This window comes from Asterias rubens, chromosome 15 (assembly GCF_902459465.1).
Source record: "Asterias rubens chromosome 15, eAstRub1.3, whole genome shotgun sequence".
NCBI classification, from domain to species: domain Eukaryota; kingdom Metazoa; phylum Echinodermata; class Asteroidea; order Forcipulatida; family Asteriidae; genus Asterias; species Asterias rubens.
The window spans coordinates 1,691,381-1,704,109 of NC_047076.1; the positions used below are offsets into that span (position 1 = coordinate 1,691,381).

Genomic DNA, 12,729 nt, shown 5'->3' on the forward strand with positions numbered 1-12,729 from the left:
CAATGATTTCATTGGATGAACGTGCAGTGACGTAGGCTTTTTGTTTGTGTTTTGATTGGTCCAAGAGTACGTTTGGCAGCTGCACTATTCGGTCGTCTGTATTATCAATGTATGTGAAAGGTGATTATGAACGGGGATTGACCTAGGCCTGAGGCCTAGGCCTCTGGCTTTATTCACGAGCCTCGAAGTGTGACGTCAGATGTTCAGGCTACACACTACTAAACAAAACATACGGAAAATGCTGAAAGCTGAGGGCGTGCTTCATGGTCTCCACTGCCACTAAAAAGAAACATTCCATGGAGTGTGTTAGACTCGATTGATCTTTGTGTAGAATGAGGAACTGTTTAAAGTTTGATTCAAATTTGTTGAATGTTACCATCGTCTCGGAGACCTTTGTTCTCCTTAAAAGATTTGTCTTTACGTATGTTCACTGAAGTAGGGAACCCAGCTGCAAGTTAAGGGAACCCAACATGGCCTACAAGGAGCGGGTTGTACGTCGCGTGTTATCGGGCCATCTTGGAGGCTTCCGTCTCAGTAGGATTCGACCCCGAGCACACGGGAAGCAAGTCAAGAATGATAGCCTGACTCGTCAACCTATGTTCTGGACATCTTCTTACAGGTATTTCATTAACAGGTATTCCATTTAGCCTAGGAGAAAGACTCTGCTAGTGTCGAAACATCATACCATGAAAGATTTCTTGCAGGTATTTCAAAACCTAACCCCTAAAACTTGCCAGAACAAGAATCAGACATTTTCATGAGACATTATTTATTGATGTTTCATTTTTCTCGAGTGAAATTTGGTACAAGTCTCTCTTCATATAGGTGATTTGGAAGTAAGAACAATATTGCAGCAAATTTCGTAATGTTGTCAGAAAAGAAACTAAATGTCTTTCGTCATGTGGCAATGGTGCACTGCAAAATCAGTGTGTTAAAATTAACAATACCAAAGAGAGTTTGCCATGATCGTCCATTGGTTAGACTGCAGAACTTGCGAGCACAAGGATGTGGGCTCGAAAAGTATTGGCCAAAAGTAAAGAAGTCAATTTTAACACCCGAGTTTTTACAGTGTTGGTTTTCCTTTTCCCCAAACGTCTCTTGACGATGAGTACCCTATGTTGTATCCCGGAAATGAGGCGCTATAAAGTACAGTTCACTTAGCATAAAGGGACCAGTCTACTTTTCCGAGCAGCTGTTGATAATATGTAAAAAGATACTTTTATATTATTAGTTTCATATCTTTCTTTCATTGCTGTTTGTGCTGTTAAAGTTCTGATTGTGGCAAATATTTTTTCTTGGTGCTTTCATTCGTTTTAATAATTTATGCACAGTTATTGTGAATAGTATGCTTAAAGCATCCGTTTATTGATGGTATTATTGTTATAGGAAGCATTATACGATGTTTTCTTTTGTACATTCAACCTGAGTGTTTGACTTGTAATATTTATCTTGTACATTAAGTATTTTATGATATTTCATTGCACTTTACAGATTTATCCACTGTTTATTAACACTAAAGAAGTCGGTTTCTAATAATGCATCATCACGATGTATGCACAAAGTGAGACATGGTAAAACGAGGAGAGCAAATGGGGGACGTTTGGGACGCTTGGTGGCAGCAGTGCAGACTTACCAGGTAAAATCCATTGGTCTGCCCTTTACGAAACCACGGTTTCGGCTCTGGATTCGGCTCTAGTCTCCGTTATCTCGTCAAAGCCTGACTGAGCACGTGCGCAAAGCACGCGCCAATTGTCAAAACAACCGCGAGCCAAGTTAATTCAAGCCGAATCCGGAGCCTCAGCCGTGGTTTCGTTAAAGAATGTAAACTAAGAAAAACAATGGGCAATTTACCTGGTAAATCTACTTTCACCTAGCGTTCCAAAGTCACCCATTCCAGTTGATGGAGTGGGTAGTATGTGAGGATCAGATGAGTTTTGTGGAGGTGAGGAGTGAAAGTGCTGAGCAGCTTTTGAGGAGTTGATGTGAAAAAGTGTGAATGGAAGGAGTCTCCTGATAATAACCGCCAGCGAAATCTGTATGGATACAAAAACATGGGTTTTGTCACATAGATACCGAAGACGGTGTCAAAATAAACGTTGTATGGTGCTAATATAACACCAATAATGTTTTGACAGAAATTAGTGTTATTTTAACACCATATATGGCGCACGTTTGTATTCTTTCGAGGTATATGTGCGACAACGCCTATGGTGCCAAGTGTAACATTTGGTGGAATAACTGTAATCAGTTTCCTTTAAGAGGTTGACGGTGAAAATATTAAATGTCTTTACTTGCTTTATATTTTTATTTTCTGAGGTTTTTTGTGAAAGGCAGGATGCAGAGAAGATGGAATGTGTATGGAAGAGTGCAGGGAATTTTAGAGTGCGCTGAAAGGAAATATTTGAAAAATGAGAGGAGCAAAAGTGCAGAGTTGAGAGAAAGTGAGAAATAATTGAGAATTGAGAATTGGTAGTCGTGGTGGCGAAGGTATGTCAGTAGACTTTTTCATGTATGGCCATCTAATGTTTCTTCAGAAATAATCAGTTGCACCGAACCAGGGTTGGAGGTAGCCATTGGTTGCTCCTAGAAATATATCCGTTAAAAATTCAGATATAGATGATTAGAAATGTGACCTGTTTTCTCCCTACTGCCCTTTTGTCTTGTAGTTCCTCAGTGTGGGTTTGCTTGTTAAAAAGGAGCCTTAAGAACATTTACTGCCAATTATCAAATTAACCTAAATTTAACAACCACTTGTCACTTTGATATCTACTGAACCGTAAGCTTTGAATTCAAATTCAAACATTGGGTGGCTGGTAGATTGGAACTGCGCTGGATCGCAACAATTCAAAATGGCGTCAAGAGTAAACTAATTTGAATGATGATGAGAGTTTTGTTTAGATTTTTTTTGTTTTAACTTTCAACAAAAAGTTTAAACAAAGTTTCCAAACAGAGGTTATCTTTAAGTATTGTATTAAATAGATTGTAAAGATATCACACTTAACATATTTTATCAATTAAAGATCGATGGTTCCGCTCTGTACATACACTGACTATGTATACATTATTTATAAATAAAAGCATTTAACTTGACAATGCAAAGTATAACTTTTTGTACCATTGTATTTCTTTCTTGAAAGCAACCTCACTCTCTGCTGCAAGCACTCAGGGCGCCCTCTGTTGTTGTCACAACTTTTTAATCTTCAGAAGATTTGACTTCAGTGTGGATCCCCGATAAGTGACATAAGTATTTGCCGTTAATTTTTACCAATATTATTTTGAGACTTCTAGGGATACCTAGCAACAGAATTTTAGGGAAAAAAATATTTTTCATTGAAATGTGTACATTCTAAGAGTTTGGCGAGTCCTGTTAGACACTTTACCTCGTATGTCTGCCGCCACCTAGCGTTCCAAAGTCTTCCCTTGTGTTGTTGGAATTGTGAATTGGGCCGTATCCGAATTGGCGGCTACACTGCTAACTTTGTAGCTATTTTAAAAGGACATCCTAGTGCATTTAGACACGGTAATTTAGCCGTTGTTGTAGTCATAGCCGCCAATTTGGACACAGCCTCAAAGGGGAGCAACACGGAATGCAAGCCTAAAGGGTTACTACTATCATCGCTCCACCATGAAGCAAACCGTCAAAAAGACTGCCCGGTAATGAAGGTCTATATAACAACCGATGTCGAGTATCCTGCTTGCATTTTCTATGCAAAGATCAACAGAGGGCGCTCACAACATGGCATATTCAGGTCAGAATGGAGACTTTGCATAATTTAAACGAAGCAAATAAACTTTCTCAGTGCAAGTGTAAGGAGTTTTGAAAATTACCACAGTAGCATGTTTAATAACTCCTATATTTTTTTCAAGATATCTGTACAATGTTCGTTGAAACTGATAAATAGTTAAACCTCTTTATAATGTTAATTAGTTAATTGTATTAGTCTTAATCTCTGAGTCGACATCATACACCTTACGCTAAAGAATTCCATGTTTCTCTCCTGGTGAATATTCTATTACCATTAAAGGCAGTGTACAGTATTGGTAATTACTCAAAATTATTATAAGCATAAAACCTTACCTGGTAATGAGTTATGGGGAGATGTTGATAGTATAAAACGCTGTTAGAAACGGCTCGCTCTGAAGTGATGCAGTTTCCGAGAAAGAAGTAATTTTCCACGAATTTGATTTCGAGACCTCAGATTTAGAATTTGTGGTCACAAAATCAAGCATCTGAAAGCACACAACTTCGTTTGACAAGGGTGTTTTTTCTTTCATTATTATCTCGCAACTTCCGCGACCAATTGAGCTCAAATTTTCACAGGTTTGTTATTTTATGCATAGGTTGAGATACACCAAGTGAGAAGACTGGTCTTTGACAATTACCAATAGTGTCCACTGCCTTTAATAGTGGTCTGATTAATTTTCTGTTTATAAATAAGTAAAGGTTGGTCCTGAAAAAAATGGTGGTTGACAACTTCACGTTTTGATCAGTATGCTCTTTTTATGAGCTAGGTCTGGGAGAGCACATCTTTTTTGATGACAGTTTTTGGACTTTTGCCCTTTCCTGGACGGCCTGTGCTTGTTTTATTGTTTTGCTTTTTTTTTGTCCGAAGAATTAAAATAAAATAAAATAAATAAAATAAAATCGTATTCATGAGACTGATGCTTCAGCATTCTCCTGAAGACGATCAGAGTATACTGATCGAAACGTTGAGTCGTTAACCACCGGTTCTTTCCAAAAACCAACGCTACTTAAAAGGGATGTTCACATAGTGAAATCTTATTTATACTTCCACCATGTAAAGTTTCCAATCCTACTCATTTGTATGGTGACTTAACAATTTACGAGCATTGGCAGAATCAATATGGTTCCGTGCTGTATGATTTGACTTAGCGTTGCGAATGGGTATGAGAGTTTAAGTGAAACCAGTAATTGGACATAGTCGTGTGATTTGGCTCCAAATTACACAAAAGCATTTTCATATTGAACCTGTCAGTTTGAGTGAATGAATTGGGAGGGGGAATCAAATTTGCACATTGTTTTGAACACCAAAATACTGTGACTGTTAAAACTTTATCAATTATTAAGTTAAAATGAAAATCAGATAAATTACAGGTTGTGCTATAACAAAAAAATTAAGAAATGAACATACAACTAAATCAATTAATTATCATTACAATGAAAGAAACTCACGGATAATATTAAATACAATTCACTTAAAATTGACATCCTAACATCTGGTTAAATTTCTTGTTTACATAAACATTATATTCACCTTCAAACAAGTACAACTATCCAATCCGTACACAACATACACAAATAAATATTTGATATTCAAAATCAACGAGTATAGTTTTCACCAAATGTATGTTATTTAGGTGCTCTATTTAATAGTAACACGCCGTAGCAGTAGGGCATACAACTTTGCAGTATTGTAACATTTTGTACTTGTACTTGTGACTCGTTCCATGAAGATTTTACAATTTATATTTACCGTTGCAGGCAGTGGACACTATTGGTAATTACTCAGAATAATTATTGGCATAAAATCTTACTTGGAAACGAGTAATGGGGAGAGACTGATGGTATAAAACATTGTGAGAAACGGCTCCCTCTGAAGTGACCTAGTTTTAGAGAAAGAAGAAATTTTCCACGAATTTGATTTCGAGACCTCAAGTTTAGAACTTGAGGTCTCGAAATCAAGCATCTGAAAGCACGCAACTTCGTTTGACAAGGGTGTTTTTTCTTTCATAGTTATCTCGCAACTGATCTTTATTTGTTATTTTATGCATATGTTGATATATACCAAGTGAGAAGACTGCTCTTTGACAATTACCAATAGTGTCCACTGTCTTTAATAGTAACACGCCGTAGCAGTAGGCCCTACAACTGTGCAGTATTGTATAGCATTTTTTACTACATAAATTAGCGAACGAGAAAACACCAGATTTTCTAGTAAGGTTTGTGGGTACACCGTGTACTGCCATGCCCCATCGGGGGCAGAGGGTACAGTCCCTAAAATAAAATAATCGAAATAATACATGAGATTCAAGCCCACGTTGAAGACACACTTAATGCCGCCGTTGACACAATCTATGGTTGAATTTAGATCTTCCAAATAGTTGTTACGTAATGATCGCAATGAACGTTGCTTACGTAATGAACACAGTCAATCTCAGATTGACTGTGACGAGATTTGAATAAGCTGCAGGTGTAACAGTCTTTGATTTGATCTAATGGAAAACAACGTGGGTTGTCTTTTTATATTTCTATGCTTGATTTAAAGGACTCAACGAAAGTGAACAACTATAAAGTGCAACACAACAAATCTTGATAGACATATACGTTAGATTTGTTGTGTTACATTTATGTACGGGGTACAAGTAACTATTACGATATTTCTTTGAAAGCCTTTGCTCTTTGCTGAACAACACTTTATGAATACAAATGCATGGATTCCAAAGATGCACAGACTATTTTCACTCGTAGCATAAGCTGGAATACAGTGTTAGAAAACAAATCGCAAATCTGTTATTTATCTCTGTGCAGTAAAATAATCTTGACAGAGATCAATTTTGTTTTTTGAGGTATAATTTTAAATTAGCCATCACGTGGTTTACTACTTATTTCGTTTGTCTCTGAACGTACATCTGAGCACCCGTTCATTAGCATAGGGTTAATACACAACGAATAAAGATACTATAGACAGATAATGAAAAGGCCTGCGAAACACAAGTTTTTAAGAAATATAAAATAACCCATGATTTACAATTGTATTTACATTTTGTTAAAAGCAAAGATTGAAGTCTTTTTCCTTCGTTTTGTTTGCTAAGCAAACTAAACATGCAGCTATTTATTCGATTACGCAGACATAATTTACACAGAATATATTTATCTTTCTTCAAATACACTTCTTTTTTCTTATATGCACTAACAACCAGATCACTGGTATCCTGCTTGTTCTGCTTGTTACAATTATGCGCCAGCAACCAACCAAGCGCGATATCAACGGGTCAAAGGTCAACCCGAACTTTAGTTCACTGGTATCTTGTTTGTAACGCTGGATACACGATGTACATGACAGTACGTAACCAGCGATAGTGGAAATGTGACCATATTTAAAACGTCTGCTCGGTTCTCCCGCATGTCAAAATGAAGACATGTTTGCGTTTTATTCGACTAAAAGACTCTATTGAAACTCTGACATCATTGGGAAAAGTTCCTTGGTTTTGTGGACAATGAAGACTAGTCTTAAGGAAGTGAAGGTAACGGTATTTTATGGAAAGAGACGGACAAATTTCATTGGCAGTGCAACTTCGTGCCGACACAAAATAGTGCTCATGTACAACAACGTCGCACGTACAGTTTAAAGCATAACAAGTGGAACAACGATGGTGCTGTGATGGAAGGTTGTTGACCTTCAATTGAGGTAGTAATTATCATCAACTTTAAAATTCACAATTAACTGGACATACGTTGACAGTCAATGTGCCGTTGAAACACTACAGAAGACCCACCAACATGAGCAACGCGTGCTCAACAGTCGTTGCCGTGCAAGGAAACTCCGACGAGCCACCATTGTTGCGACAGTAACTTAAACACAAGGAATGCGTGCAGCATATTTGGGAACAAAAGCAGTGCGTTGAAAAGATTTCATGCAAATGAAAGGAAAAGACTAACGTAAACTCAACAAAAGACTGGATGGAAACAGCTGGCAATAATAACTACAAAACAGCTCTTCAACATTCAACAAGCCGGCCGTTTATAAACCCATACTTACACGAGCAGCGCAGACAGGCCAGAGATGGTGCACTGTGTCGGTGAGTAAAATACTCTGTATAAATTCGTTTTGATAAGTGCCAATAACAGGTCTCAAAAGGAGGGTATGATCCAGTCAAAACACGCACCCTTAAATAAAACATAATTAAAAATTGGCTACTCAGATAATGACACGGGAAATTACAGTAGCCGTATCCTGCCACCACTTTTTAATAAAATTTTATCAAAAAGGAATATCTCATTTGAGTAAATTAGATACTAATTTAGTTCATAATGAATGAAAAAGTTGTGGAAGGAAACTTTGTTCCATGTTAATACGTTTGAGTTTAAATAAATTAAAATGTTGCACTGTGATTCTGTACCCTAGTAGGCCTACAGAATCGCTTGGTCTTTCACCACCCCTCATGTAGTGGTCCTTAACAGACCAGTAACCTTCATTTTTGTATATAAAGCATGCGATTTCGAACTAGAAAGACAACATGCAAGCATGCACATTTTAGACGGACTGAAAATTATTTACATCTCATGTTAGGTTTCCATATGAAATTAATTTCATACTTTTTACAGTAGTTCTCGTTGGTTTTAATTAAATATTCCAACCAAAACCATAATCCCTATATTTGAATTTTTCAAGAGCAGTAGTTACTTCAGTCACCATGTTTTTTTCTCGATCTACAGATAAAATGTTTTCAAATAGTAAAATGCTTGCTCATGTTTTTAACATTAAAATGCTTGTTCATAAATAGTTGACAGTTGAGTTGCTTAGCTTAGCATGCGCAGTCCCACTTAGTCCATGTTTTACTTTCTTTGTTACAATGATCAAGTTTGTAAATTTAATTTACTCGTGAAGTACCCTTCTACTTCATCTATCATTATACATTAATTGCAATTCATGCATTGAAACTTTGATAATAAGGCAAAAGTCATTTAAAAATCATGCAAGTTTAGTTTTCTCATCTACAATGGTGCTATAGTTTAATCGTAACTATACCACGGCCACTTTCACTAATATAATAATATGTAGTACTCTTTTCTTATTTACAATATCACTGAGAAAGTATGTTAAAAGTTCTACAGTTATAAGTTGTAGTATTTCATCAAGAGTGTATAATATTTCACGATGATACCTTTTTTCTGCAATGCCCTCCTCTTGCGATCATTTCAGAGTGAACATGTTGTCATGGATTAATCCATGAGTATCAACAGTCCAGATGAACTTCTGTAATGATCGGAAACTGTTGTCAATAAGTTGCTCATCGTTCAAGCTGGAATTGTTATTACGTAATAGGGTTTCACCTTGTCCTTGTCCTTCTAAGGTAAAGATGGGCGGAGCTAACTTTCCAAAGTGCATCTTCACTCGGTTCCAATTGACATAAATATCCATATCTCTATAGTATACAGTCCGACACCTTTTTAGAAATCTAAAGAACATGTTGTATACTACATCTTGTTTATTTACATCTCTACAGCTGCTTGTATGTTACATAAGTAAACCGTTATCACTTGTGACCTCTCGTTTTGTAGCGATACCAAATGTCCAGGGAAACAGTCTGGTCCCGTATTGATTATCCATGCTTTGTTTGCAGTGGTATACCGGGTGTCCAACAGGGTTAACCGCAGCGAGATAATTGGCTGTTTAAAGTCACGCGTTTTACGTCAGAATTCACTGTCTTCGACGACTGGTCCCGTATCGGTTATCCATGCCTTGATCGCAGTGGTATACAGGGTGTCCAACAGAGTTAACCTCAGCGAGATCAAGGGCTGTTACAAGTTTTTTAGTCAGACTTCGGTTGTCTTTGACGACTGTTCGTCATGGTCCTCTATGAGGATACTAGGACAGACGTCTTGGTCTGCATTCGCGTTGCAATCCCAGGTGTTGTTCTCCTCGAGGTTGTAAGTTTCCCCTGCTGGGCTCTCGGTCTCTTTCGGGTTGTCGCCCCCTTCGTCCGGAACGATTTCCCGCCCAGACACAGTCGTCCTCCCGTTTCCGATGTTGGTGGGAACAACCGGTGGGGGCGCTTTATTTAATAACGGGCTGTTCTGTCCTTTGTCGATACTCCTTCTGTCGTTGGGGGACATGGTTGATACTGTTTCAGTGATAGTTGTATTCATGTTGCCATAGCGACCACCGAATACACTTCCTCGGTGGCCCCACCGGTAGGAATACCACTTGCGACGGATTTGCATTTTTACCTTGAAAAGAGACAAAAACTCCGTCATTTAGATAAAATTCTTTACCCAAAAGTGTTGATATAAAAAGATGTCTTGCTGTCCAGAAACGGTTCTTGTCCCTTCCCTCATTTTAGATAATGTTTTTCTTTCTCGTTTTTTTCGAAGGTTATACCATCAATAAGACTTCTGCCTGGTCTAAAAAAATTAATTTAATCTCAATTTTGTTTTATTTCCCACTTAGTAAATCGAGTATATATATGTAGTTGTTTCTAATGTATTGCTTTAAGCAATGCAATATCATGAAGATGCAAACAAAATAATGATACATGTATACTTGGTGCGTACAAGTGCCACATTACTTTGTGTCTGATAAAGCCAAAAATAAATTATAAATTACTCTATAAAGAACGTCCGACGCAGCTTAAAGCCAAAACCAAAGTTGGCTATTAGTGAGAAAACATCAAGTTATATCATTTTGCACCTCGTGCAATATAGGCCCGAGCTTAATGATTATGAGCTCTTTGTTATGCTGTAATAATTAATGCAAAGCATAAAGAAAGAAAATGTTAAACTCTGCCAGGTAAGGCCTACATACGTCTACTGCTAATTGCCATTAATAGACTAGAATTTGTTAATTTTTCAAACAATTCTGATAGCAGTTGTAAAATTAAAGCAACTACGTAAAAATGTTGATGAGTAACGACAACTTGTCACACAATAAATATTCAGTGTAATTATAACGCGCACTATTCAGGGAAGTCACAGTCTTGGGATGGGGCGCCCTCGTTTGACATCAAAGTGCCAGTCGTTTGTAACCAATGTTGTCGGAAAGCGTTTGCAGAAAAATGATTATTCAATTCAGGATGAATGGGCGTACAGTCGACATGCGAGAAATCTTGAGCGATTGAAAGAAACCTGATTGCACTTCTGTCATTCCCCATTCAATGTACCTTTAGTTGCTTAGTTGTAGTTATAAAAAAACTGATTTTTAAACATGCATTTTTTGATGAAATTCGTCTCAAGGTCACGAAAAACTGGCTGATGGCTAAAAGCAATGTTCGGCAAATGGTAAAAGCTGTTTACTGCTGTTCAGACAATTTCCTGAAAACTGACCGAACAGAGCTGGTATAAAATCATAACTTCATCAGATAATGATGTTGTTTTTTAAGTAAAAAGAAAGGTGCAAGAATGCATGCAAAAGAAAACGTGTTTCTACTTTAAACACAGTCATACTTGTAAAATATGAAAAGGCTTTCATGCAAAAATGGGGCGGAAAATTTCAAAAAGAAAACAAATTATTCATACTTATAAAAAGAAAGAAAAATTGAAGTGCTGTTACTTGAATTAAAAAAAAGAGTAAAATTAGTGTGCGTAGGGATTTGGTAACACACAACAACAAGGCTGTGAAGTCAAACGACTGACACCGACCACGTGACGAGGAGTTACCCAATCAGCGACTAACTTTGGTCTGACGCGGGCGGCCGGCTGTAGAATGTGTGGTTTGCGTCAGAGTTAAATTATTCATACGCCTACGGATCTTTGTCATTACCTCACCGTTGAAGAAGCAGAATATACAAGCAACGAAGAAACCCTGGAAAGTAGAAAAAACCAGAAACAGCATCAGGAAAATGTAAACACTTCACTGCACAGTAATTATTTGATAAAGCACACTCGTAACACAAGCTCAGAAATATAATGCTCTAAAACAAAATGAAGGTTTAGTTAGGTGGGAAAGTTCTTACTTGTTTTCGTTGGGAATGATATTTTAAGATATTCAACCATAAGGTCTGGTTCATCGTGTGTGACATTTAACTTATATATCTTACTTTTCCCGCCACATCTTTAAAACCATGGGGAGTCCAAGGTTTCTCTTATAAAAACTAAGGGATGCGTCAAAGGGCGAAGGCTGCAAAATTTAAGAGGTACGTCAACAGAGATCGCTACATATGTTACATTGATGTCACTGTGGGGCTTAGTGGGCTTATTGGGGATTTATTTGTTCCGTTTTTTTATATTTTTGTTTCCGAGATTTTTTTTAAAATGTTGCGTAGGCCGTTTGTTACATGGGGCTCCTTTTGACTTGCTTAAAAGCATCAATTATTGGAAATTGTAAGTGTAAATTGGATGTAAACAAATTAAATAAACCGTACAAAAGTTGTTAAGTTACAAAAGTATGTATTCTGACCTGAAATGAGAGCAAGACGGCAATGAAGTAGTTATAAAAGGTTTCAGCCACCTTGTTACCCTTGGGTTTGACTGGGAAGAGGATATAATGTAGGCCAAGCAATGGAAGCAGGATCAGGGTGGCTCGGACAGCTCTCCTAAAGAAAGAAAACAAAATGTAATTCACTGCAAACAATGCCATAATACCATGTGGTGTTTGTGGTGGCACCATGTGTAAACCTCGTTTAGTGTATTCGCATTATTTACCGATTTGCTTCATTGTGAATTTTGTTTCTCAAACAGCACTGCCAACAGAAAGGAGCACTTTGGCAGCATGCGTAGTACATTTTTTTGAAACATTTTCTCACCATTCTCTAGAAAATATGTAAATATTTTTACTTTTTCTTTAGATACTGCCTGGAGCCGATTTCTAGAAATTAGCTTGATGCGCCAAGACCTGAATGAGGAACAAACTTCGGCGACAGCTTTGCTGCTAACATGTACTCATAAGGACGTCTGATGTGTTCAGTGTATCTTAGACGTTGTTCAAACAGGGTAAGTTGCTTTGAAGTTTTCAGTGAGTTATAAAGGAATCAAAAATTGTATTTGAAAAG

The 12,729-nt window shown here is 37.3% G+C and overlaps 1 protein-coding gene across 4 annotated transcripts in view; it reads right to left on the bottom strand.

Moving 5' to 3' along the window:
* Positions 1 to 8,360: 8,360 nt before the first annotated feature.
* The window catches only part of LOC117299934 (calcitonin gene-related peptide type 1 receptor-like), a 40,592-nt gene continuing 36,223 nt past the window's right edge, over positions 8,361 to 12,729 (bottom strand). For 3 of the 4 annotated variants that reach the window (XM_033783544.1, XM_033783545.1, XM_033783547.1), the window contains exons 12-14: positions 12,138 to 12,273; positions 11,415 to 11,543; positions 8,361 to 9,973 (exon numbers count right to left, since the gene is read on the bottom strand). In XM_033783544.1, the coding sequence (XP_033639435.1) occupies positions 9,560 to 9,973; positions 11,415 to 11,543; positions 12,138 to 12,273 (679 nt within the window). In that variant the 3' untranslated portion in view covers positions 8,361 to 9,559. The remainder of the gene's footprint in view (positions 9,974 to 11,414; positions 11,544 to 12,137; positions 12,274 to 12,729) is intronic. The other variant, XM_033783546.1, reaches the window with a different exon arrangement.